The sequence below is a fragment of the Salmo trutta genome, chromosome 3, assembly GCF_901001165.1.
Source record: "Salmo trutta chromosome 3, fSalTru1.1, whole genome shotgun sequence".
Classification (NCBI taxonomy): Eukaryota; Metazoa; Chordata; class Actinopteri; order Salmoniformes; family Salmonidae; genus Salmo; species Salmo trutta.
The window spans coordinates 56,861,945-56,887,881 of record NC_042959.1 but is presented as its reverse complement, the minus strand read 5'-3'; the positions used below and the strand labels follow the sequence as shown (position 1 = coordinate 56,887,881).

General features: G+C 45.2%; 1 protein-coding gene across 1 annotated transcript in view; it reads left to right on the top strand.

The window, feature by feature from the left end:
* Nucleotides 1–139: 139 nt before the first annotated feature.
* The window catches only part of LOC115180239 (integrin alpha-8), a 55,916-nt gene continuing 30,118 nt past the window's right edge, over nucleotides 140–25,937 (top strand). The window contains exons 1-13 of the mRNA XM_029742176.1: nucleotides 140–1,239; nucleotides 1,918–2,066; nucleotides 3,968–4,068; nucleotides 4,196–4,319; nucleotides 6,436–6,497; nucleotides 10,996–11,041; nucleotides 13,309–13,434; nucleotides 13,531–13,575; nucleotides 14,058–14,101; nucleotides 15,289–15,345; nucleotides 15,456–15,508; nucleotides 15,972–16,177; nucleotides 19,426–19,623. Of these exons, the coding sequence (XP_029598036.1) occupies nucleotides 1,052–1,239; nucleotides 1,918–2,066; nucleotides 3,968–4,068; nucleotides 4,196–4,319; nucleotides 6,436–6,497; nucleotides 10,996–11,041; nucleotides 13,309–13,434; nucleotides 13,531–13,575; nucleotides 14,058–14,101; nucleotides 15,289–15,345; nucleotides 15,456–15,508; nucleotides 15,972–16,177; nucleotides 19,426–19,623 (1,399 nt within the window). The 5' untranslated portion in view covers nucleotides 140–1,051. The remainder of the gene's footprint in view (nucleotides 1,240–1,917; nucleotides 2,067–3,967; nucleotides 4,069–4,195; nucleotides 4,320–6,435; nucleotides 6,498–10,995; nucleotides 11,042–13,308; nucleotides 13,435–13,530; nucleotides 13,576–14,057; nucleotides 14,102–15,288; nucleotides 15,346–15,455; nucleotides 15,509–15,971; nucleotides 16,178–19,425; nucleotides 19,624–25,937) is intronic.

Genomic DNA, 25,937 nt, shown 5'->3' with positions numbered 1-25,937 from the left:
CACACACCCACTGGAGGAGTGATGTGGGCGTAGTGGTATGATCTGCTTTGATAAGACCACTTCAGATCTACTGTACATGATGTAGGCTATGCAGGCAAGATGTCTACAACACACACACAAGTTGTGTCTGGATCAGAATAGGCTACGAATTTATTTATAGCTTCACTTTTGGGAGAGGACTCGCACTGGACAGGGGACTGGTAACGCGTGCCGTGAAAACCCATCACACACACACACACACATAGGCCTACACAGGCAAACACATTTAGACACACACACAACGTGATAGGCCTAACCCGTCTTTAGTTTTAGTCCGCAGGCTGGCGTGTTTAACTTTAGATCTCAGTAATAATTACGCAAGATAATTACCGGTGATTATTATTTAATGGAAGGAAACGCACCTAATTAAACCGGCGCGGTCAGAATAAACGGTTTAATAATAAAACACCGCGAAACCCGAGATCTGTAATATCAGATTAAATCAGTATCACCACACTGACTGAAGTCATGTCATATTATAGGGCTATTGTGCGTGCGTGCGTGTGAGTGAGCGAGCGAGCGAGAAAGAGAGAGAGATAATTAATACATCCACTTTATAGTATTATTGCTTCACGATCAAAACCTACGAATGGATAAAATTGCTTTTTTTCCCTCCATATAAAACGATAGCTTTATGATGCAGCCACTTGGCGCGCGTTCTGATGTGGTCTGGATACGGTCTTGAAGGGGGTCGAAGTGTTGTGCAACGGGGGCGCGCACAGAATAGAAGCGCGCTGCCGCAGCGACAGGAGAGTCTGGCTACAGGCTGCAGAGGAGTTTAGAGTGTGTGTGAGTGAGAGCATCAAGAGATCTGACCCAGCGGAGAGTGTGTGTGAGTGCCTAGTGTGGGAGACAGCGGCGAGAGCGGAACGCACGGGCACGCACAATTTGGGATAACTCAGACGGCTGGACAGAAACAGCTCTCTCCCTCCATCTCGCCTATCACCTCTCTCCTTGCTAACGGATTCGAGCGGTGTGATAGACTACTGGTCTGGCTGCGGGGAAGGAGTTAATGTGTGCCTATAGGATGTGTGCATTTGGTGGGATGATGTGTCGCGTGGTGTTGGTGCTATGGCTTGTCCTTTCGGTTGTCTCGGGCTTCAACCTGCATGCGGAGCGCCCTGCGGTGTACCGAGGACCAGAGGGGAGCTACTTTGGTTACTCCGTGGACTTCTACCGACCGACCCCCGAAAGCAGCACGTGAGTGACAACAGTCCGAGACCACAACTATCAGTTTAAAACATTGCATTGTTTATGTTCTTAATTTCAATTTCGAACAGTTTACAAAGGTCTGCGGGTTCATGTTGGGTTAATATGAATTAAGTCTGGATTCCCAGAAAAAACATGTCCGGACAGAGAGATGGGTTCATTCTCCTAATAAAATAGTAGAATAGAATATCATTATTTCAACAGGAAATTCGTCTTGCAAGTGAACACAAATACAGTAACAAATGTCACAGAATAGTAGACTAAATCGGGAGTTTTCCAAGCCCACCAAGACTGCAGGAAACAATATGTCATAATGCTAGTAGTCTACTATACTTGTGCTTTCTGTGCTGACTCTGTGATGAGCGCTGGGATTTGTAAAGGAACTGAGGACTGTTTTATTACCAAGATGCTCCTATCATGTTTCTTGTTTCAGCTCCTTAGTTTTATGCACTGGATAAGAGCTTCTGCTAAATTACTAAAATATTAATGTGTCTTGCCCAATGAATATGTTGAATTCTCTCTCTCTCTCTCTCTCTCTCTCTCTCTCTCTCTCTCTCTCTCAGAGTGTGTGGTGTCTCTGTGTGTTAAAGACCATTTCTTTCTCTTAAGTTTTGTGTGTGAACATTCAGTTAGTGGGATTATATTTCTGTCCTGACTGTGTCCCTGCAGGTTGAGTGTGTTGGTGGGAGCGCCCAAGGCCAACACGTCCCAGCCAGGCATCATAGAGGGAGGAGCAGTCTACTACTGTCCCTATCCCCCAAACCCTGACCCCACCAAGCAACCCTACAGCTGTACACAGATACCCTTCGACAACGCCAGTGAGTTACACCATGTTGTGTACCTGTGTGTATGACGTGTGTGTGTGTGTGTGTGTGTGTGTGTGTGTGTGTGTGTGTGTGTGTGTGTGTGTGTGTGTGTGTGTGTGTGTGTGTGTGTGTGTGCTAGTTCATGAGTGAGTATGAAGGGGTTAACTCCTGCCCATGTGGTTGGCTTCAGGTTTCAGGAGCACAGAAGAACTGTACATGTGTGTGTGTGTTCCTGTTAGAAGTGTAATTTCACCCGATGCACTTACATACATCCGGACAAATAACAGAACACAAGAGAGCGCCTTCACCACTAATGTGTGTGTGTGTGTGTGTGTGTGTGTGTGTGTGTGTGTGTGTGTGTGTGTGTGTGTGTGTGTGTGTGTGTGTGTGTGTGTGTGTGTGTGTGTGTGTGTGTGTGTGTGTGTGTGTGTGTGTGTGTGTGTGTGATGATCCATATGGTCATTGTCAGCTGGAGTGTGTATGAAGAGGGCCATAGAAAAATAACTACTATTCATTTCTATGAGAAAGATATGTTGGTGGGTGGTGGCTGAATGCATCTGTCTGTCTGGTGTTCTGGAATTCTGGTCCTGTCACCTCTGTTAATTTACTGAAAAACTACTTCCTGTTGCACTAACTGGTCTATTCTGATAGGATGGGCAATCAATTTCACAGAGATGAATAACCTCTCTCTCTCTCTCTATTATCCTGGGGGAGGGGTAAAGTGTGAGTGTGTAAGAAGCGGACAGCGGGCTAGGGGGGGTAAACTGTGAGCACATGGGAATTCATTTTCCCTCTGAGACTGTGAGACTGGAGGGGATAAGAGGGGGGAAGGAGGGGATGTCTGCTTTTTATTAGATTTTCACATTTGTGTGTGTGCATGTGTGTGCGTGTGCGTGTGTGCGTGTGCGTGTGTGTGTGTGTGTGTGTGTGTGTGATGTGCATGGATATGGTGGATATGGCTAAGGTTACTGTAGCCTCATTAATACAGGTACAAACCAGCAACATGAGAGACACACACACCCACGCATATAATCTATCATCACACACACACACACAGACACACACACACACACACACACACACACACACACACACACACACACACACACACACACACACACACATAGAGCCATACAGGGGGACGGAGAGAGATTGAAGGAATTAAGCAATTTAGACTAGAGAGGGTGCATTATGGCGATCAGTGGCATGGCTGTGGTGCGCCTGGCCTGGTGCAGTCAAAGGGAAGAGACCAAGCCACTAACTGGGTTAAAGGTTAGGAACAGTGTGCAGGTGTGCATGAGGTCATTCTAATGACAAAACATGACACAAGACATATGGGGATAGTTCACTCAAATTTCATAATTAGCTCATCTCTTTCTTACTTTGTCGTCTAGAATGGGCCGGGAGAAACTGCAGTCTTCAGTGTGTGTGTGTGTGTAGGTTGCTGGTGTTTTATGAGGCGTAGAGACTCCGTCTCTCTAAACAGGCCCAGCTGGCCTTCAATAACACAGGAAAGGATCTGCACTGGAGCAGGCTAACACACACACACACACACACACACACACACACACACACACACACACACACACACACACACACACACACACACACACACACACACACACACACACACACACACACACACACACAGTCATACACATTTACAGCATGACAATGGACATTAAAGATCAAGGTGTATTTCTAGAAACTTCAATAGAAACATCATTTCTAAAAAGTTACTGTTATCCATGTTACTTTAGTTAGCTTACAAATCTGGGCCTTCCATGGTGTATAGGCAGGCATGACCCATGTTGTACAGAGACTAGACCTATTAGGGCTGGGCCAGGTTGATTGATGCCATAATAAAACTCTCTCCCTCTTTCCCTCCTCCGTCCGTCCATCTCTCTCTATAGATAACAGGATGATTAAGGTTAATGGCACCAGGGAGCCTCTGGAGTTCAAGTCTCACCAGTGGTTTGGAGCCTCAGTTAGAACTCACAAAGGCAAAGTGGTGGTGAGGAATGATATTCTGTCTAACTCTAACCCGTCATACATGTAAACCATCAGTGCTATGGTTAACTAATACACGTTGAACCAGTCATATACGTGTAATGTGTGTGTGTGTGTGTGTGTGTGTCTAGGCCTGTGCTCCTCTCTACCACTGGCGTACTGTGAAGGTGGACGGTGAGAAGGACCCGGTAGGAACCTGCTTTGTTGCCGTGCAGAACTTCAGCGCCTACGCAGAATACTCACCCTGTAGGACCAGTGAGTTCACACACACACATACAAACACATACACACAAACACACATATGCACTTGTGTGTGTGGGGGGAGGGGGGGGGTCGATGATATTATATTCATACTTTGACTCCAAGTATCGATTTGTAAAAAAAAAAAATGTTTTTTGATGGTAGGTAGCGCTAGCTAGTCGGCTGTACCTGCGTCAAAACTCATCCTCATATTTTTCATCCTTTAGCTTGTCAACAATCTTCTTTTTAAATAGTGAGCTAACATGGTTTCTGCATTTTTATTTCCATGGCTGATTAAAACTCATTTTCGCATGCTTTCTCTTGTCTCTCTGCAGCAGACATACAGAATAGTGAGCAATATATTTGGAACATCATATTGCAATAAAATCACAGTAGCGAACCGCAATACATATAGAATCATAAGAATCATGAGAAACCCTGGCAATTCCCAGCCCTAATACACACACCAAAATTGCAAGACAACATTGTCTTGTAGTAAAAGAGGCTAGATACTCAGTACTCAGATATACTGTCTATGGCTGGAGGCCGATACACTAACAGGCTAAAGTCAAAACCATTATCAGGATAAGAAGCTAAGGTCAGTATCAGGTGGCCATTCGTAACACCCACTGGAACACACAACTAGGCTTGGGCAGTATACCGTATACTGGGGTATTTCAAAAAAGCCACGGGATGGTTTTTCAATACTGTCAAAACAAAAGTTTTTCAATTAATTTGAATATTTGTAGCATCTTTTGAAGTTATTACCTGCAGTCAACATGTGCAATACCTTAGGAGATAAAGCAGATTGCGTTCTTCATTTTAACCTGTCACAATATTTTAGATGAAATTTACAGTAGTTCCCCAGAACAGTTGAGCCAGTCATGTGTTTGTTTGTTAATAGCACCACAGGAGAAAGCGAACTAATGAGTCCTTAACTTTCTATATCTATCGGCGAGTCTCTGTTGTGCAGCGCACATGAGATGATGAAGTTACACTTGTATGCAAATCACTGCTAAATAATGGCTTTCTGCCAGAAGTCAAAGAGCTCTGGATGAGTTATCTGTATTGCTGCCATTTTTTACCTGTGCTTCTACAAATGTTTTTTTTCTCCCCCGTTCATCCCCCCATCTACTCCGTGTACACATGCTGCTCTTCTTTTAGAAAAGCACGCATCACAACTTTGTTCATTTGCACAGCATCTCTTGTTTACTTTTGCTTGGAAATGTCCACACTCACCGAAAATGACATTCGGTAGCTACTAGCTATGCTTGTATAACTTTCTGAGCTTTATTTGCCTGTCTGCAATTAGTTTATGTTCGTTTTCACTCGTTAGCATTTAGCTATGTAATTTCGCTATTAGTTTGTGCAAATTTTATTAGCATTCTGGTAATAAAGGCCCTATGGGCTTTTCTTGCGTTTTTAGCCCCCCCTTGTGTACTATGCCGGTAATACCGTAATTCCCGGTATGAGCGACGGAAGGTATGACAATATGAACATCTGAATACTGTCCAACCTAATGCACAACTCTTATCATTGACTCTCTACACAAACATCCTGACACACACACACACACACACGCACGCACACACACACACACACACACACACACACACACACACACACACACACACACACTCAGTCTCTGTAATGTTTCCAACCCATTGTGTGTGTTTCAACCTTTCTCTCTGGGAGCTTCTTGTTTAGATTTTAATGTGGATTTATGACCTCCGAGCTTACACACTCCAGCTAACACACATAGCAGTCAGTGTGTGTGTGTGTGTGTGTGTGTGTGTGTGTGTGTGTGTGTGTGTGTGTGTGTGTGTGTGTGTGTGTGTAGTTACGACTCATTTCACCTCTCCTCGGGGTGCCTCTGGAACACGGGTAATGATTCATTATCACACACACACACACACACACACACACACACACACACACACACACACACACACACACACACACACACACACACACACACACACCATGCACTCTGATTTCTTCCACATAGAGTTTGGACATATGGAATAGTGGAGAGGTAAAGTTCGAGCTAATTGGAGGGTCAGACTAATAATAATTCACCATAGGAGGGTTGAAACGATGGTCTGATGTGGTGTGTGATTGTGTTTGTCAGATGATCCAGACCCGGAGGGACAGGGTTTCTGCCAGGCCGGGTTCAGTGTGGACTTCACCAAGGTAACAACCATCACTACCCACGTGACGTCCTCATCACTGTCCATGTCATGACAATCCTCAATACAGAGAGAACCCCTTAGTTATTTTCTAACACACATTCACAGCCAAGTCAACATATGTTGGACGTGTGTGTAAAAAGACATGTGTAAAAATACATGTTTGTCATAACAGCCTCCCTCCTCATCCTCACTTTCTCTCTGTCTGACTCCTCCCTTCTCAGGACTATAGAGAGACACACAATAAGGGTTAGAGGGGAGAGCGCTAGGAGGCATGCAACTTTGTCCGTTTCAATCAGAGGGCCTTGCTCATGTGAACATCTGAACCCTCTTCCTCTCTGCTCAATGTACCCTCTTGACTGAAGACAGTGTACACACACACACACACACACACATACACATACACACACACACACAGAAACAAACAGACACACGCACATTGTCTTTTATGATTGTTTCTTCAATGTTTATCAATCAGTGTGTATACAGGTAAATCAGGATGAGCTAGGCCAGTTAAAGGTCTAATGCAGCCATTTTTATCTGAATATTAAAAAATGTTTGGGTAACAATGAAGTACCTTACTATGCATTGTTTCCGATTAAAAGGGTAAAAGTAAACAAAAATAGCTTCTTAGCAAAGAGCAATTTCAAAAGCAAGAATTATGCTATAACTGTCTGGGAGTGGTCTGAGTGGAGAGGGGAAAACTGAAAATTAGCTGTTATTGGCAGAGAGTTTTGGAACTGACTTTCTTATTGGTCTATTAACTCATGTACTACCTGGTGATGACACCAGGCAGGCCAAAACTACATCCCAACAAAATAAGCTGACATTTCAGGTGGTCTTTTAAAACAGCTCTTACACTAAAAGGGCATTATCATAATGTGGAAATATATATAAAACACAGGAATGTTTCTGACTGCACTGGGCTTTTAAAGTGCATTTAAAGTGCATTGAATTTGGTTTAACACAGGAAGATTACGTATCGTCACTTATATGATCCTGTGGGGTCATGATCAGGGGCTCTCGGCCCGACTCAGATGTATATACAGTTGAGGTTGGAAGTTTACATATATTTAAGTTGGAGTCATTAAAACTCGTTTTTCAACCACTCCACAAATTTCTTGTTAACAAACTATAGTTTTGGCAAGTCGGTTAGGACATCTACTTTGTGCATGACACAAGTAATTTTTCCAACAATTGTTTACAGAAAGATTATTTCACTTATAACTCACTGTATCACAATTCCAGTGGGTCAGAAGTGTACATACACTAAGTTGACTGTGCCTTTAAACAGCTTGGGAAATTCCCGAAAATTCTGTCATGGCTTTAGAATCTTCTGATATGCTAATTGACATCATTTGAGTCAACTGGAGGTGTACCTGTGGATGTATTTCAAGGCCTACCTTCAAACTCAGTGCCTCTTTGCTTGACATCATGGGAAAATCAAAAGAAATCAGCCAAGACCTCAGAAAAACAATTGTTGACCTCCACAAGTCTGGTTCATCCTTGGGAGCAATTTCCAAATGCCTGAAGTTACCACGTTCATCTGTACAAACAATAGTATGCAAGTATAAACACCATGGGACCACGCAGCCGTCATACCGCTCAGGAAGGAGACGTGTTCTGTCTCCTAGAGATTGACGTACTTTGGTGCGAAAAGTACAAATCAATCCCAGAACAACAGCAAAGGCCCTTGTGAAGATGCTGGAGGAAACAGGTACAAAAGTATCTATATCCACAGTAAAACGAGTCCTATATCGACGTAACCTGAAAGGCCACTCAGCAAGGAAGAAGCCACTGCTCCAAAACCGCCATAAAATAGCCAGACTACGGTTTACAACTGCACATGGGGACAAAGATTGTACTTTTTGGAGAAATGTCCTCTGGTCTGCTGAAACATAAATAGAACTGTTTGGCCATAATGACCATCGTTATGTTTGGAGGAAAAGGGGGGAGGCTTGCAAGCTGAAGAACACCATCCCAACCTTGAAGCATGGGTGGGCAGCATCATGTTGTGGGGGTGTTTTGCTGCAGGAGGGACTGGTGCACTTCACAAAATAGATGGCATCATGAGGAGGGGAAATTATGTGGATATATTGAAGCAACATCTCAAGACATCAGTCAGGAAGTTAAAGCTTGGTCGCAAATGGGTCTTCCAAATGGACAATGACCCCAACCATACTTCCAAAGTTGTGGCAAAATGGCTGAAGGACAACAAAGTCAAGGTATTGGAGTGGCCATCACAAAGTCCTGACCTCAAACCTATAGAAAATAAGTGGGCATAACTGAAAAAGTGTGTTTGAGCAAGGAGGCCTACAAACCTGACTCAGATACACCAGCTCTGTCAGGAGGAATGGGCCAAAATTCACCCAACTTATTGTGGGAAGGTTGTGGAAGGCTACCCGAAACATTTGACCCAAGTTAAATAATTTAAAGGCAATGCTACCAAATACTAATTGAGTGTATGTGAACTTCTGACCCCCTGGGAATGTGATGAAAGAAATAAAAGTTAAATAAATCATTCTCTCTACTATTATTCTGACATTTCACATTCTTAAAATAAAGTGGTGATCCTAACTGACCTAAGACAGGGAATTTTTACTCGGATTAAATGTCAGGAATTGTGAAAAACTGAGTTTAAATGTATTTGGCTAAGGTGTGCGTAAACCTCCGACTTCAACTGTACATTGCATTCAGAAAGTATTCAAGCCCCTTCCCCTTTTCCACATTTTGTTACGTTACAGTCTTATTCTAAAATGGATGACATTACATTTTTCCTCATCAATCTACATACAATACCCCATAATGACATAGTGCAAAAAGGATTTCAGAATAAAAAAAACTGAAATACCTTATTTACATAAGTATTCAGACCATTTGCTATGAGGCTCGAAATTGAGCTCAGGTACATCCTGATCATCCTTGAGATGTTTCTACAACTTGATTGGAGTCCACCTGTGGTAAATTCAATTGATTAGACATGATTTGGAAAGGCATACACCTGTCCATATAAGGTCCCACAGTTGACAGTGCATGTCAGAGCAAAAACCAAGACATGAGGTTGAAGGAATTGTCCGAAGAGCACCGTGACAGGATTGTGTTGAGGCACAGATCTGGGGAAGGGTACCAAAACATTTCTGCAACATTGAAGATCCCCAAGAACACAGTGGCCTCCATCATTCTTAAATGGGAAAAGTTTAGAGCTAGCCGCCCTGCCAAATTGGGGAGAATGGCCATGGTCAGGGAGGCCAAGAACCAAGAACCCGATGATCACTCTGACAGAGCTCCAGAGTTCCTCTGTGGAGATAGGAGAACCTTCCAGAAGGACAACCATTTCTGAAGCACTCCACCAATCAGGCATTTATGGTAGAGTGGCCAGACGGAAGCCACTCCTCAGTAAAAGGAACCAGAGAGTCTGCTTGGAGTTCGCCAAAAGTCACCTAAAGGACTATCAGACCATAAGAATCATAAGAATCAAGATTCTCTGGTCTGATGAAACCAAGATTTAATTTTTTGTCCTGAATGCCAAGTGTCACGTCTGGAGGAAACCTGGCACCATTCCTATGGTGTGGCATGCTGGTGGCAGCATCATGCTGTGGGGATGTTTTTCGGTGGCAGGGACTGGGAGACTAGTCAGGATCAAGGGAAAGATGCAAAGTAAAGTACAGAGAGACCCTTGATGAAAACCTGCTCCAGAGCGCTCAGGACTTCAGACTGGGGCAAGGTTTACCTTGCAACAGGACAACAACCCTAAGCACACAGCCAAGACGACGTAGGAGTGGCTTCGGGACAAGTCTCTGAATGTCCTTGAGTGGCCCAGCCAGAGCCCAGACTTGAACCCGATCGGACATCTCTTGAGAGACCTGAAAATAGTTGTGCAGCGATGTTCCCCATCCAACATTTTAGTCATTTAGCAGACACTCTTATCCAGAGCGACTTACAATAGTGAATACATACATTTAAAAAAATAAATAAATTGTACTGGCCCCCCGTGGGAATCTAACCCACAACACTGGCGTTGCACACACCATGCTGGCGTTGCAAACACCATGCTCTACCAACTGAGCCACTGTCCAACCTGGCAGAGCTTGAGAGGATCTGCAGTGAACAATGGCAGAAACTCCCCAAATATAGATGTGCCAAGCTTGTAGCGTCATACCCAAGAAGACTCAAGGCTGTAATTGCTGCCAAATGTGCTTCAACAAAGTACTGAGTAAAGGGTCTGAATACTTATGTAAATGTGATATTTCAGTTTATTTTTAATACATTTGCAAAAATATCTAAAAACCCGTTTTTGCTTTGTCATTATGGGGTATTGTGTATAGATTGATGAGGTGGGAAAAAACAATTTAATCAATTTTAGAGTAAGGCTGTAATGTAACAAAATATGAAAAAAGTCAAGGGTTCTGAATACTTTCCGAATGCACTTTAAATTCAGCTTTTGTCCAGTCTTGAGGAAGTTAGTCCTAACCCTGGACTGACCCATACTTTCTCTTCCTCAGGAGGGGACACTGGTGGTGGGCGGACCTGGCAGCTTCTACTGGCAAGGTAACATTAGCTCCCTCTATGTGAAACATTAGAATTGCAAAAAAGAGGCAGAGAGAGGGAGAAAGAGATGAGTTTAGCAGCACGATCAAGGCACATTCCTGCACCAGACCTGGATTCACATAGTATTTGATTAAGCACTGCTCCAGTTCATTTCTCTCATTCCTGATGTGCAGTTTGATCCCAGGAGAAGCCAGATTAGGACAATGTAGAGTGAGAGCCCCTGCCTCCTCTCTCTCTGACAGGAAGTGTTTGAGTGAGTCTAGTCTCAGTTGTAATGAGCTGATCAAAGGGAAATGGGGTGTGGAGGAACTCCCACTCACCATGATAATTAGTGTGTGTTGGAGGGCAGACACCTGCTTCACAGTGGACCTTGAAGTTTGAAAGTGTGTGGGTGTGTGTGTGCTGTGGGGGGCATGGTGGGGGGGGGGGGGTTACTCTTCCTGTCTCTCCTGTCCTGATGTCTCCTTGCTTATCTTCATTGAGTGGATATTAGCACACAGCTGTGAGTGTGCATGCAAGTGTGCATTTGTGTGTTTATGAGAGACAGTTACTAATACAGGGTAGTAAACTCTCATCCTTTTATCACGGTCACTCCCATCATGTTAACCTCTGTGCCCTATCGCTCCAGACACTTAATTCATTTAAAAAACGAAAGAGGATAGGAACATGCTTTTACAACAAGAACTGCCTACTATGTCTGCCATATGTGTAATGAATACGAGGGGAGACAGAGAGCTGGTTTCAAGTGCAGGGCGCAGCAGGTGTTTATTGTAAAGGACCACAGGAGGAGGCAGGTAGCTGGGTCCAGGGGCAGGCAGAAGGTCATACACAGGGGGTCCAACAAGGCAACAGTACAGGCAGGGAAAAGGCTAGTAACGTTGTCTGGGAGATCAGGCAGTAGGTTGATAACAGGAAATCCGATAGGCTAAGGTACAGGCAGGGAATAGGCAAAGGGCGTCGTTAGTGAGGCAGGCAAAAACGATCCTACACGGGAGTAAATCACGGGTAAACACAGCGCTACGAAAGACGTGTGTCACAAAACAAATAATACCTCACAGTGATGGGGTGCAAAGAGCTGAACTAAATAGTGTGTGATAGTGACATACAGGTGTGTGAACAGGTGATCAGAATTCAGGTGATTGGGATCTGGAGAGTGAGCTGTGTTCAGGGGATCTAGGTGTTTGAGGGTGTGAGTTGGATGCAGACGTTGCAATATGCCTTCAAAATGGAGAGAGAGACAGAAGTGGGTGAGAGAGAGAAAGAGAGATGGATAGTCAGTGAGTATTTTTATGAATGAATATTATGTTGTATTAATCCTTTGTTGAAGGTGGTTTATGATCTCTCTATGCCCCTGGTGTGTTTATAAGCGTTTGTGTGTGTGTGCATGTCGTTGCCCTCAGCTTGGCTCAGCTTCCTGGTGTTTAAACACTTCCTCTAGATGTTTATAAAAGCTCTCAGAGCAGTGAGTTTATGGTCTCTAATATACAGCTATTATCACAGGTGATTATGCTGAGTTATTATGGGAAGCCTTTTATACAGCTTATTATCAGAGGATCTGAAGGAACCTCTTATACTATCAGTAATGAGGAAGTCTTCAGAGGGTTAAGGGTCTGTTTCTGTGATTAGGGTTAGGAGCTGTCTGTGGAGTGGGTGTCTGTTATTTTGGTGTGTGTGTGTGTGTGTGTCTGGAGAGGGTCTGTTTCTGTGTCTGTGGTTACGGTCTGTGAAGAGGGTCTGTCTTGTCTGAGTAGAAGGTCTGTGTTTGTAAGTCTGTGACTTGGGTTAGGGTCTGTGTAGGTATGCGACTGTCATTAGGCTTAGCGTCCATGTCTGTGAAGGGAGTTAGGAAAAGTGGGAATCTGAGACAGGGGAGATTTCTCTCTGTCAGAACACACCACATTAAGGAGGATTGATGTGAGGTTGAGGGCAGCAGGAGATAAAGCAGTAGGCCGATGTTTGTCTGACCTCCCCCTCCACACCACAGCATTTGCTACAATAGCAGAGAGAGAAAGAGAGAGAGAGAGCAAGAGAGAGAAAGTGTGTTTGTGTGTGTGTCATTCTAACTCCTGCTAACGAGGTGTTTTAGTGTTCCTCAGGGAAGAGCTCCTCATACCTGTGAGTTTCATAACAAAGGGCAGGAAAGTGTGTGTGAGGGCGTGCATGTGTGTGTGATAGACTGACAGTGCAGAAGTTATTGCTCCCCATTGGGTCTGGGGTTGGCCTGTCCGTTACTGACCATTGTGTGTTTCTGACCTCTCTCTCTCCAGGTCAGGTGATGACTGCAGGCGTAGCAGAGATATTGAATGGTTACTCTCTGAAAGCCGTGCTCAGGAGAGTCCCTGGAGAGAAACACACACACGCTGCAGCTGATACCCATGACGACAGCTACCTAGGTAACACACACACACAGTTTCATCTACACACACAAACACGCACACACACACACACACACACACGCTCACTCACTAATATCTCTCTCTTGTCTGCAGGTTACTCTGTGGCAGTGGGGGAATTCACAGGAGACTCAGAGCAAGGTAAAATACAACACTTTCATCTCTGTGTGTTTGGTGCTTGCAGGGCTTCAGAGGCTAGTCCGATGGACCGTAACTAACTAGTAATTACACTGCTACAAAACCATATGTTCTGCCTCCTACATCTTCCTAATTTAAACATGGCACCAAGTGCCAAAGCAAAGGTTGACACATGGTTGTATTATGATTGTATTGTGGTTGTAGGCTGGTTGTGGTCTCATCTTTGAATTCCTTAAAGCTGGAGCTTGCTGGCTTGGGTTTGTGGTCTGGTCTGTACCGGGAACAGGGTTGGGGGAGGTACTCATATCAAAACCACTCTCTCTATCTTTCTCCCTTTCGTCATCAGTCAGTCTGTTGTCAGCTTTTAGTGTCTTCAGTCAGGGTGGCCTAGAGACAGAGACACACTGAAAGGCAGGCATCCAGACAGACAGACAGAAAAACAGGCAGACAGTGTGATATAATGTGTGTTCCTCTCTCCTTTCCAGAGCTGATAGCTGGTGTTCCGAGAGGGGCACAGAACTTTGGATATGTAAGTACAGAATCACACGCATGCATAACAGCACACACACACAGTATATGTAAGGATGGAATTTTCAAATTCCTGTGTGTCCAGAGAGGAAATGTTTCCAAAGTAGAATTCCATTCCTAGTTACTATCGCTTAGCAACAACAACTCCCCCCACTCTGACCACAACACAGTCCTATCTGTGTGTGTGTGTGTGTCCCCTGGACTGTCTCCTTAATGACATACGACTTCTGCTCCATGAGAGCTGACCCAGCCTGACCCCTTTCCCTGACACACACATGACCTCTCACCTCTAACACACAGCTCATTGCCTGCTCTCACACACACACACACACACACACACGCACACGCACACGCACACGCACACGCACACACACACACACACACACACACACACACACACACACACACACACACACACACACACACACACACACACACATTGAAACCTAGATAGAGATGTATTCAGAGCAGACAAGCCTGTGTGGTTGTGCAAACAGGCTCTGGGGCCGGTAGCCCTCACATTTGTGGTTAGTGGGCGTCAGGGTTAGGTCTGTTTGGCCTGATGAGACTAGAGTAGCTGTCAGCCGACATTAGGCCTCTCAGACCTGGGGAGACAACCAGCCTGACACCCCTGAGAGGGAGGAGGAGGGGGGGCCAGGGAGTTAAGTGTCTGCACATGTGTCTTTCCCTCTGTCTGCCTCTCTCTGTCTGTCATTCCGAGCGACCGTCTATCTGTCTGTGTGTATGTCCGTCCGTCTGCCTGTCCGTCTGTCCGTTTGTCTGCCTGTCCGCCTGTCTGTTTCTCTATATTTGTTGGTGTTTTGTGTATGTGTATGTGTTTGTCTCTCTAACTTTGTGAGTGCGTGCACATGTTTGTGGGTGAGTGTGTGTAGCCCCTGGCATCTCCATGTGGTTGTTATTGTAGGTCTTTTGAAGGAATTCCCAACCCCTCTGTCTCCCCCACGACTGGGGTTATGGAAATGGAGGGTACGGAACAGAGGAGGGGAGGGGGTAAGGCAGTGGGGACGATGGGAGGTTGAAGGAGGGACACCAGGCAGAGGGAAAAAAAGAGTTTTGGGCTGAAGAATTCTGTTTCTATTTCAGCTCATTACATCCTGTGAATGTGTTTGCATGATGCGTGTGTGTGTGTACCTGTATCAGGTGTGTGACTCTTGGGTTCTGTTTCAGGTAGCTGTGATTAACTCCACTAATCTGACATTCATCATGAACTTCACAGGAGAGCAGGTCAGTAACACACAGTAACGTCACACACACACACACACACTGCTATTACTCTTTTACCCGACTACTGTACATCCCTGACTGTAGAGTCATGTTGTGAAATGTTTCGTCAGATGGCTTCCTACTTTGGCTATTCTGTGGCTGTTACTGACCTCAACGGAGACGGGTGAGTTGTCTGTCTGTCTCTCTCTCACTTTCGCTCTCACTTTCTCTCTCTCTCTCTCTCTCTCTCTCGCTCTCTCAATTTCATTTTCAATTTAAGGGGCTTTGCTTCTCTCTCTCTCTGTGTCTCTCTCGTCTCTCTCTGTCTGACACTTTGTCACTCTTTCCCTCTCTTCCTGTCCCTACAGATCTTCATGGTTCTTGCAGTGAAATAATTGTTTAGTCCGAGCCAAGAATGAAGACGAGAAAGAGAGAGAGAGAGAGAGAGAGAGAGAGAGAGAGAGAGAATTGTTAGTATGTGTTCCAGCTGTAGCTTGTTCTCTGATTATGATGACTGAACTCTATTTCTGGAGCCAGACCACATCCTTTCTGACATGTCTGTATATCACACTAATCTATGTGCGTGTGTGCGTGCTGCCCTCTGTGTGTATGTGTGTGTATTCTAAAGCTGTGTATCTTTCCCCCAGGTATGATGATGTACTGGTAGGAGCACCTCTCTACATGGAGAGAGAGAGGGAGAGTAAGCCCAAGGAGGTGGGCCGTGTCTACCTGTACCTCCAGCACTCCCCGCTCACCTTCTCCGAGCCCCTTCTCCTGACGGGAACACACACCTTCGGACGCTTTGGCACTGCCATCGCCCCGTTAGGTGACCTCAACCAGGACGGATACAACGGTAAGCTGTGTGTGTGTGTGTGTGTGTGTGTGTGTGTGTGTGTGTGTGTGTGTGTGTGTGTGTGTGTGTGTGTGTGTGTGTGTGTGTGTGTGTGTGTGTGTGTGTGTGTGTCTGGCTGTTTGGTCTTGGAGAGCAGATATCCTATCAGATGCTCCGATGGGGGAAACCGAAGGGTCTTCAGCCAATCCGGAATTGCGGTGTTAGAGTGTTTCCTTGTGAAGTTCTTCCCCCTCTTCCTGTACTGATGAGCAGGGTTTGATGTGTGTGTCAGAGAGAGAGAGAGAGTTATTTTTAATCTCCAGATGTCCACTAAGATAGGGGCATCTGGAAGTTTCTGTCCCGCTGCCCAGACTTCATTCTGCCTCACATTGTGTTTGTTTTATAAACACACACACCAGTGGAGGCAGATGAGAGGTGGATGGATCATAATAATGTCTGGTACAGAGCAAATGGATTTGCATCAAACACATATTTGATATCATTCCACTCATTCCACATTCCAGCCATTACCACAAGCCTGTCCTCCTCAATTAAGGTGCCACCAACCTCCTGTGACACACATACACACTCACACACACACACACACACACACACACACACACACACACACACACACACACACACACACACACACACACACACACATACACACACACACACACACCCAAACACATTCAAGTCTGGAGCCCAAATGCCTTTCGGAGCCTCAGGCATTTCTCTGGTGAACATATGATAACAATCCTACTTGGTTATTTATGTATGTGTTTATGTTCTTAAAATGAGCCACTCTCCCTCCACTCCCTCCACACCATCATCATCAGAACTAAATCAATAAACCTGAATCAATGTCTATCAGTGCGGAGGCATAACTCAATCAGTCACTCAAACGCACATTTAAGACAACAACCTCTCCCTCAAATGAGCAAGACAAAGGAGCTGATCGTGGACTACAGGAAAAGGCGGGCTGAACAGGCCCCCATTAACATCCACAGGGCTGTAGTGGAGTGGGTCAAGAGTTTCAAATTCCTTGGTGTCCACATCACCAACGAACTATCATGGTCCATACACATCAAGGCAGTCGTGAAGAGGGCCCGACAAAATATTTTCCCCCTCAGGAGACTGAAAAGATTTGGCATGGGTCCCTAGATCCTCAAAAAGTTCTACAGCTGCACCATCGAGAGCATCCTGTCCGGTTGCATCACCGCCTGGTATGGCAACTGCTTGGCATCTGACCAAGACCTATATAATAGGCGGTATCAGAGGAAGCCCATAAAATTGTCAGAGATTCTAGTCACCCAAGTCATAGACTGTTTTCTCTGCTACCGCATGGCAAGTGGCACCGGAGTGCTAAGCCTTGGACCATAAGGCTCCAAACTTCTTCAGGATTGGTGGGTCCCCTGTGGTACAGTTGAGCTAACGTAGGCTAATGCGATTAGCATGAGGTTGTAAGTAACAAGAACATTTCCCAGGACATAGACATGTCTGATATTAGCAGAAAGCTTAGATTCTTGTTAATCTAACTGCACTGTCCAATTTAAAGTAGCTATTACAGTGAATACCATGCTATTGTTTGAGGAGAGTGCACCGTTTTGAACATGAAAAGTTATTAATAAACAGATTAGGCTCATTTGGGCAGTCTTGACACAACATTTTGAACAGAAATGCAATTGTTCATTAGATCAGTCTAAAACGTTGCAAATACATTGCTGCCATCTAGTGGCCAAAATCTAAATTGCACCTGGGCTGGAATAATACATTATGGCCTTTCTCTTGCATTTCAAAGATGATGGTACAAAAAAAAGCTACAAAAACGGTTGTTTTTTTCTTTGTATTATATTTTACCAGATCTAATGTGATATATTCTCCTACATTCCTTTCACATTTCCACAAACTTCAAAGTGTTTCCTTTCAAATACCAATAATATGCATGCCCTTTCTTCAGGGCCTGAGCTACAGTCAGTTCGATTTGGGTATGTCATTTTAGGCAAAAATTGAAAAACAGGGGCCGATCCTTAAGAGGTTTAACAGCTTCTACCCCCAAGCCATAAGACTGCTGAACAATTAATTAAATAGCCACTGGACTATTACATTGACCTCCCCCCCCCCCATTTGTTTTGTACACTGCTGCTACTCGCTGTTTATCATCTATGCATAGTCACTTCACCCCTACCTACATGTACAAATTACCTCTAACCTGTACCCCGCACACTGACTCGGTACCCCCTGTATGTAGCCTCGTTATTGTTATGTTATTGTGTTACTTTTTATATATTTTTTTACTGTAGTTTATTTGGTAAATATTTTCTTAACTCTTCTTGAACTGCACAGTTGGTTAAGGGCTTGTAAGTAAGCATTTCATGGTAAGGTCTACACTTGTTTTATTCGGCACGTGGCAAATAAAGTTTGATTTGATAAGCCTGCACACACACACACACACACACACACACACACACACACACACACTCATGCACACACACATGCATTGAGTGAACTCAGAGGCTTTTGTCCTTAGGTTGATGCATCAGCCAGGGTGTGGCTGGGTTAGACTGGGAATGTGGATGTGATCACACACAGGACAGATCAGTGGAGGATCCATTAGCCTCAGAAAACTGCAGCGCTAGTGGAGCCAGAATGGAGCTTGAATGGAGCCAGAGACTCCAGCTGTCTGAGCCACAATGGAGACTAGAGTCTGAGACGCTGTGATGTTCTCCCTCCTTATCATACAGTAGTGTGTGTATATCTGTGTGTGTGTGTGTGTGTCTCTGATTACCTCCCTCATCATCACAGAGCAGTGTAACCATGACAACACTCTGTTTGTAGTTTTCAGCTCCTTTTTTCCCAACAGCGAACAGGATGTAGGTGGGGAGTTGCGCTTTGTGTGTGTGTGGGGTGGGGCAATCACTGGTGGAGGGTAACCATTGGCTGCTCACTGTCACAGGAATCTCCTGCCTGTGCCTATTAGATAGTTCTACATATACATTTAGAGAGAGAGAGAGAGAGAGAGAAAGAAAGAAGGAAATGGAAAGAGAGAGGGGTAGTCCTAGGTAGTCTCTTTACCTCTCCCTCAGGGGCTTTCACTTGATGATGTCTAAACCATCCCTCTCTCTCTCGTTCTTTTTCTCTCATCCCTCTCTCCTGCTGATGTGAGCTGGTCTGCTTTATCACTTCAGAAGGCCAGCCTTATAAAACGTTGGTTTTGTGTTTCCTACCGTCATACCCCTCTCTCTCTCTCTCTCTGTGTCTGATAGACGTGGCAGTGGGTTGTCCGTTTGGTGGGGAGGACCGGAGTGGCCTGGTGTTGATCTACAATGGCCAGAAAGACCTGACGGCCCGCGGCCTAACCCTCAGCCAGGAGCTCTATGGAGCCTGGACCTCCAGTAGTGGCCTCTCCGGCTACGGCTTCACCCTGAGGGGGGACAGAGACCTGGACAACAACCATTACCCTGGTACACTCCCATCCACTTATTTTCTCCTCTTTTTTCCATTTCACTTCTCTCCTCCCTTCTTCTGGTGAAGTCATTACTCAGGAGGGGTAGTGGGGTTACAAAGCTGTTGCCACGACAATTCTCTGAAGACTTCTTGTCCTGTCCCAGGAAGAGAGAGAAGGGGGGGGCCATGCAATAAGTACATTTTTACATTTTAGTCACTTCGCTCTTATCCAGAGCGACTTACAGTAGTGAATGCATACATTTCAAACATTTTTATTTTTTTGTTTTTTTGTACTGGCCCCCCGTGAGAATCGAACCCACAACCCTGGCGTTGCACACACCATGCTGGCATTGCAAACACCACGCTCTACCAACTGAGCCACAGGGAAGGACACTCCGGTCCTTCCCGGAGTGTCTCTGTGCACTAAAACATCTCAAGGAAATGTCAAAATGTTTCAACTTCATATTCATCATCTCCAGCACCACCCCAACATCAACGTATGTGAAAATAATGTTTCCATGTTTTGTGGAAAAATACATATGAGGGAGATAAGTGTTTCCAATGACATCATCAGTGTGCATCATGTGATTTTAACCAGTTATGAGTAGGCATTGCCAACTAATTGCCTACTAATTGACTGCTAATTGGTTGATGATGTCATTGGAAACACTTATTTTCCTTATCTTTTTTTGCTACAAAACATAGAAACGTGCCATTTATACATATGTTCATGTTGGGATGGTGCTGGAGATGATGAATATGAAGTTGAAGATTTTTAAAATTTCCCTTTGAAAGTGTTTAGTCTGTTCGCCAGATATTTCACCATAGCGTTATAGGCCTCTAGCGGACACAGGCCTCCAATTCTTCAGAAGAACATGTTCATGTGGCTGATATTACTTTGGAGAGACTTCCTCTTTTGTGATGTCATGGTACAGATGAACATGCCACACTACAGCAATCTGAAGGGAAAGCCTGTGTCTGAGTGTTTGTATTTACATGTTCAGTCAGTGGTAGTCTGAATGTCTGTGTGAGTGTTTGTATTTACATGTTCAGTCAGTGGTAGTCTGAATGTCTGTGTGAGTGTTTGTATTTACATGTTCAGTCAGTGGTAGTCTGAATGTCTGTGTGAGTGTTTGTATTTACATGTTCAGTCAGTGGTAGTCTGAATGTCTGTGTGAGTGTTTGTATACACATTCATTTACTTGGAATCATGGGCTCTTAAAAGGTGATTTAAGACTGAAAATGTTTTGAAATTAAACTTTTGTATCCCCTTGTTTTCACCTCAATTTGGAACCATTCTAAAGGCAGCATAGTTCAGTCTTTGTACTTCAATAGACCAAGCTGAAAGGCAGCCATTCTAAAGGCAGCATAATTCAAATCAAATCAAATTTTATTTGTCACATGCCCCAAATACAACAGGTGTAGACCTTATAGGGAAGTGCTTACTTACAAGCCCTTAACCAACAATGCAGTTTTAAGAAAATACCCCCTAAAAAAGTAAGAGATAAGAATAACAAATAATTAAAGGGCAGCAGTAAAACAATAGCAGGGCTATATACAGGGGGTACCGGTACAGAGTCAATGTCAATGTGCGGGGCCACCGGTGTCGAGGTAATTGAGGTAAAATGTACATGCAGGTAGCATTTTTAAAGTGACTATGCATAGATAATAACAGAGAGTAGCAGTTGGGGGGGGAAGGGGAGGCAATGCAAATAGTCTGGGTAGGCATTTGATTAGCTGTTCAGGAGTATTATGGCTTGGGGGTAGAAGCTATTTAGGAGCCTCTTGGACCTAGACTTCGCGCTCCGGTACCGCTTGCCGTGCGGTAGCAGAGTGAACTGTCTATGACTCGGGTAGCTGGAGTTTTTGACAATTTTTAGGGCCTTCCTCTGACACCGCCTGGTATAGAGGTCCTGGATGACAGGAAGCTTGGCCCCGGTGATGTACTGGGCCGTACAAACTACCCTCTGTAGTGCCTTGTGGTCGGAGGCTGAGCAGTTGCCATACCAGGCAGTGATGCAATCCGTCAGGATACTCTCGATGGTGCAGCTGTAAAACATTTTGAGGATCTGCGGACCCATGCCAAATCTTTTCAGTCTCCTAAGGGGAAATTTGTTGTCGTGCCCTCTTCACGACTGTCTTGGTGTGCTTGGACCATGTTAGTTTGTTGGTGATGTGGACGCCAAGGAACTTGAAGCTCTCAACCTGCTCCACTACAGCCCCGTTGATGAGAATGGTGGCATGCTCAGTCCTCCTTTTCCTGTAGTCCACAATCATCTCCTTTGTCTTGATCACGTTGAGGGAGAGGTTGTTGTCCTTGCACCACACGTGTTGAGGATCAGCGGGGCGGATATGTTGTTACCTACCCTTACCACCTGGGGCGGTCCGTCAGGAAGTCTAGGATCCAGTTGCAGAGGGAGGTGTTTAGTTCCAGGGTCCTTAGCTTAGTGATGAGCTTTGAGGGCACTATAGTGTGGAACACTGACCTGTAGTCAATGAATAGCATTCTCACATAGGTGTTTCTTTTGTCCAGGTGTGAAAGTGCAGTGTGGAGTGCAATAGAGATTGCATCATCTGTGGATCTGTTGGTGCGGTATGCAAATTGGAGTGGGTCTAGGGTTTCTGGGATAGTGGTGTTGATGTGAGCCATGACCAGCCTTTCAAAGCATTTCATGGCTACAGACGTGAGTTCTACGGGTCGGTAGTCATTTAGGCAGGTTACCTTAGTGTTCTTGGGCACAGGGACTGTGGTGGTCTGCTTTAAACATGTTGATATTACAGACTCGGACAGGGAGAGCTTGAAAATGTCAGTGAAGATACTTTCCAGTTGGTCAGCGCATGCTCCGAGTACACGTCCTGGTGAATGTTGACCTGTTTGAAGGTCTTACTCACATCGGCTGCGGAGAGCATGATCACACAGTCGTCCGGAACAGCTGATACTCTCATGCATGTTTCAGTGTTACTTGCCTTCTAAGCGAGCATAGAAGTTATTTAGCTTGCCTGGTAAGCTCGTGTCACTGGGCAGCTCTCGGCTGTGCTTTCCTTTGTAGTCTGTAATAGTTTGCATGCCCTGCCACATCCAACGAGTGTCAGAGCCGGTGTAGTACGATTCGATCTTAGTCCTGTATTGACGCTTTGCCTGTTTGATGGTTCGTCAGCGGGCATAGCAGAATTTCTTATAAGCTTTCCTTGTTAGAGTCCCGTTCTTTGAAAGCGGCAGCTCTACCCTTTAGCTCAGTGCGAATGCTACCTGTAATCCATGGCTTCTGGTTGGGGTATGTACGTACAGTCCCTGTGGGGACTACGTCCTTAAGGCACTTATTGATAAAGCTAGTGACTGATGTGGTGTACTCCTCAATGCCATCAGAAGAATCCCATAACATATTCCAGTCTGTGCTAGCAAAGCAGTCCTGTACTTTAGCATCTGCTTCATCTAACCGCTTTAATATTTGCTTGTAGGCAGGAATCAGGAGGACAGAATTATGGTCAGATTTGTCAAATGGAGGGCGAGGAAAATCTGTGTACGCATCTCTGTGTGTGGAGTAAAGGTGGTCTAGAATTGTTTTCCTTCAGGTTGCACATTTAACATGCTGATAGAAATTAGATAAAACTGATTTAAGTTTCCCTGCATTAAAGTCCCCGGCCACTAGGAGTGCCACCTCTGGATGAGCATTTTCCTGTTTGCTTATGGCGGTATACAGCTCATTGAGCGCGGTTTTAGTTCCAGCATCGGTCTGTGGTGTTATGTACTGTAGACAGCTATGAAAAATACAAAACAAACTCCCTAGGTAGATAGTTCAGTCTTTGTACTTCTATAGACCCAGCTGAAAGGCAGCCATTCTAAAGGCAGCGTAGTTCAGTCTTTGTACTTCTATAGACCCAGCTGAAAAGTAGGAATTATTATTTTATTTTTATTTTCTTTCCGTCTTGTCTTCTTTCTGTAACAACAACAGACGTCCTCTGATCTCTCCATCCCACAAACAGGAAATCTGAGTCTTTTATAATGAAAACATCACACACGCACACACGCTAACACAAACACATATACAGACACATGCACACATATGCACTGCATGGCTTGTGATCAATTTCACTGGCCTCTGAGTGTATGTGTTGAGTCTGTGCCAGGCTATGAACCAAAGCCAGACTCTATACAGAATCCCCCCACAGCGAGTTACTCAGTCACACACACTGTACAAACACAATGCATATACATATAAGCATGCATACACGCACGCATGCATGTTGTAACTCAGGCTTTCTAAGGCCCTCTGGGAAAGATCTGGTAGTGGAGGGACAGCTCCCGGGTGGCATAGCCATCACACACACACACACACACACACACACACACACACACACACACACACACACACACACACACACATATGGTCTGTTGTTAATATGTTAGTAAAGTCACACTTTAGCAAAGGACCCTCAGATGTTTCATCATTATGAGAGGACTGCTAAGGCGTCTGTGCGCCTGTTACACGGTGTGTTTCTGTGCATATGTTTGTGTGTGCATAAGATATCTGTTTCTATAGGTGAAGTTTTATGATCCCATAGGTACAAAACCCATCTTACTCTTAGAGAGAGAAGGGAGGGAGGATTAGAGAGATGGATCAGTGTTCCTGATGGATACTCTACAGACGTGTGTCTCTACCAGGGACTCGTGTCTGGCTGGGTATCAAACCTCGATTGTCTGCACGCCTCAAGACTGCATTAACCCACCGAGCTCAAGTCTAGGTGCCATCTCTTGGAGGCAACACAAGTTTTGAGGTCTTTCACAACAAAGTTACGCAACTAACCCTGGAGAAGTGACTGGGTCAGAGTCAGAGAGAGCAGTCAGTCAGAAACAGCAGGAGGTGTCCCTGGTACACAGAGGTTATAGACTGCTAGACGCACACTGACCCTGGGAAGCCTTGCTGTTCCCACTCCTAGGGTTAAGGTTAAGGTCAGTTTTGTGTGCGTGTCAGGGGTCAGATGGCCTGAGGGCAGGAATTATGTTCAGCAGTAAGGTCAGAGGTCAAATGCTGTAGACATTTAACTTGCCAATCAGCAATCCCACTGACTCAGCTCTACTGAACAGAAAACACACACAACACACACACACACACAGACACACTGAACACTTTCACAGTGGACACACTGAACACTGGTTCTAAAGAGAGAGCTCATACAGAAGTTTGAAGCAGCCAGTCTCTGACAGGTTGTGTAAACGTTGGACGGCAGCCATATTTCTCAGAGCAGGGAGTCCGGGACTGGCCTAGAGGTTTAGTTACTCAGCATACCCCAAAGGTACACTTACTCCAAATGTGTGTCTGTATGTGTGTGTGTTTACATACTAACCTCAAATCAGTGGTGGCAGACATGTTTTTATCAGTGTGGAAATATGATTGACTTGGAAGGAGAAAGTGTGCCATAGGCTATGTTTTATTTACCCCAAAGGGACATTTACCCCAAATCAGCCTCTGTGTCAGTAGCACTATTCAGAGGGAAAAGAACGGCTGGGTAAGGAGTACAGATGTACCTATGGGAGGAACATGCACTCGCGCACGACCAAACGCACACACACACTTAGGCACGCACCACAGGAGGTTGGTGGCACCTTAATTGGGGAGGACAGGCTTGTGGTAGTGACTGGAGCGGAATCTGTGGAATGGTATCAAATACATCAAACACATGGTCTCCAGTTGTTTGATGCCATTCCATTCGTTTCATTCCGGCCATTATTATGAGCCGTTCTCCCCTCAGCAGCCTCCACTGGCACGCACGTATGCACACATACACCTACGGGAGTAGTGGGGTTGGGTTTCTCTGGAGTGTAAGACGGACAGATCCAGGACTTTGGAATGAGAGCGGAATTCTTCTGTTGGAAGTTTGTGTCCCTGAGGCTGAGCTGGTGTGTGTGTGTGTGTGTGTGTGTGCGTGTGTGTGTGTGTGTGTGTGTGTGTGTGTGTATGTGTGTGTGTGTGGTTAGATCTGCCTGCTGAAAGCACACCTTAGCTCTGATGACTTTTACAGACTGTGGTTGAAAGGCCAAGTGCTTTAGCTGCTGTCCTCTTTCCTCCTCTCTGCCTCGTTCCTCCTTTCCTCTCTTTCCCCCTCTCCACCTTCCCTCCTCACCTCTACCTTTCCAACTGCCCCCCGTACCCCACAGACAGCTAGAGGTCCCCCTTTCTCTGCCGGCCCCTTGTTACACACACACACACACACACACACACACACACACACACACTGGGGGCTAGGGTGTAATGTTGTGGTTTCAGAGGACCAGCAGGCTAAGGCACTCTCACTGACAGCAAAAACAGATGGACCACTCCTACATTCAATT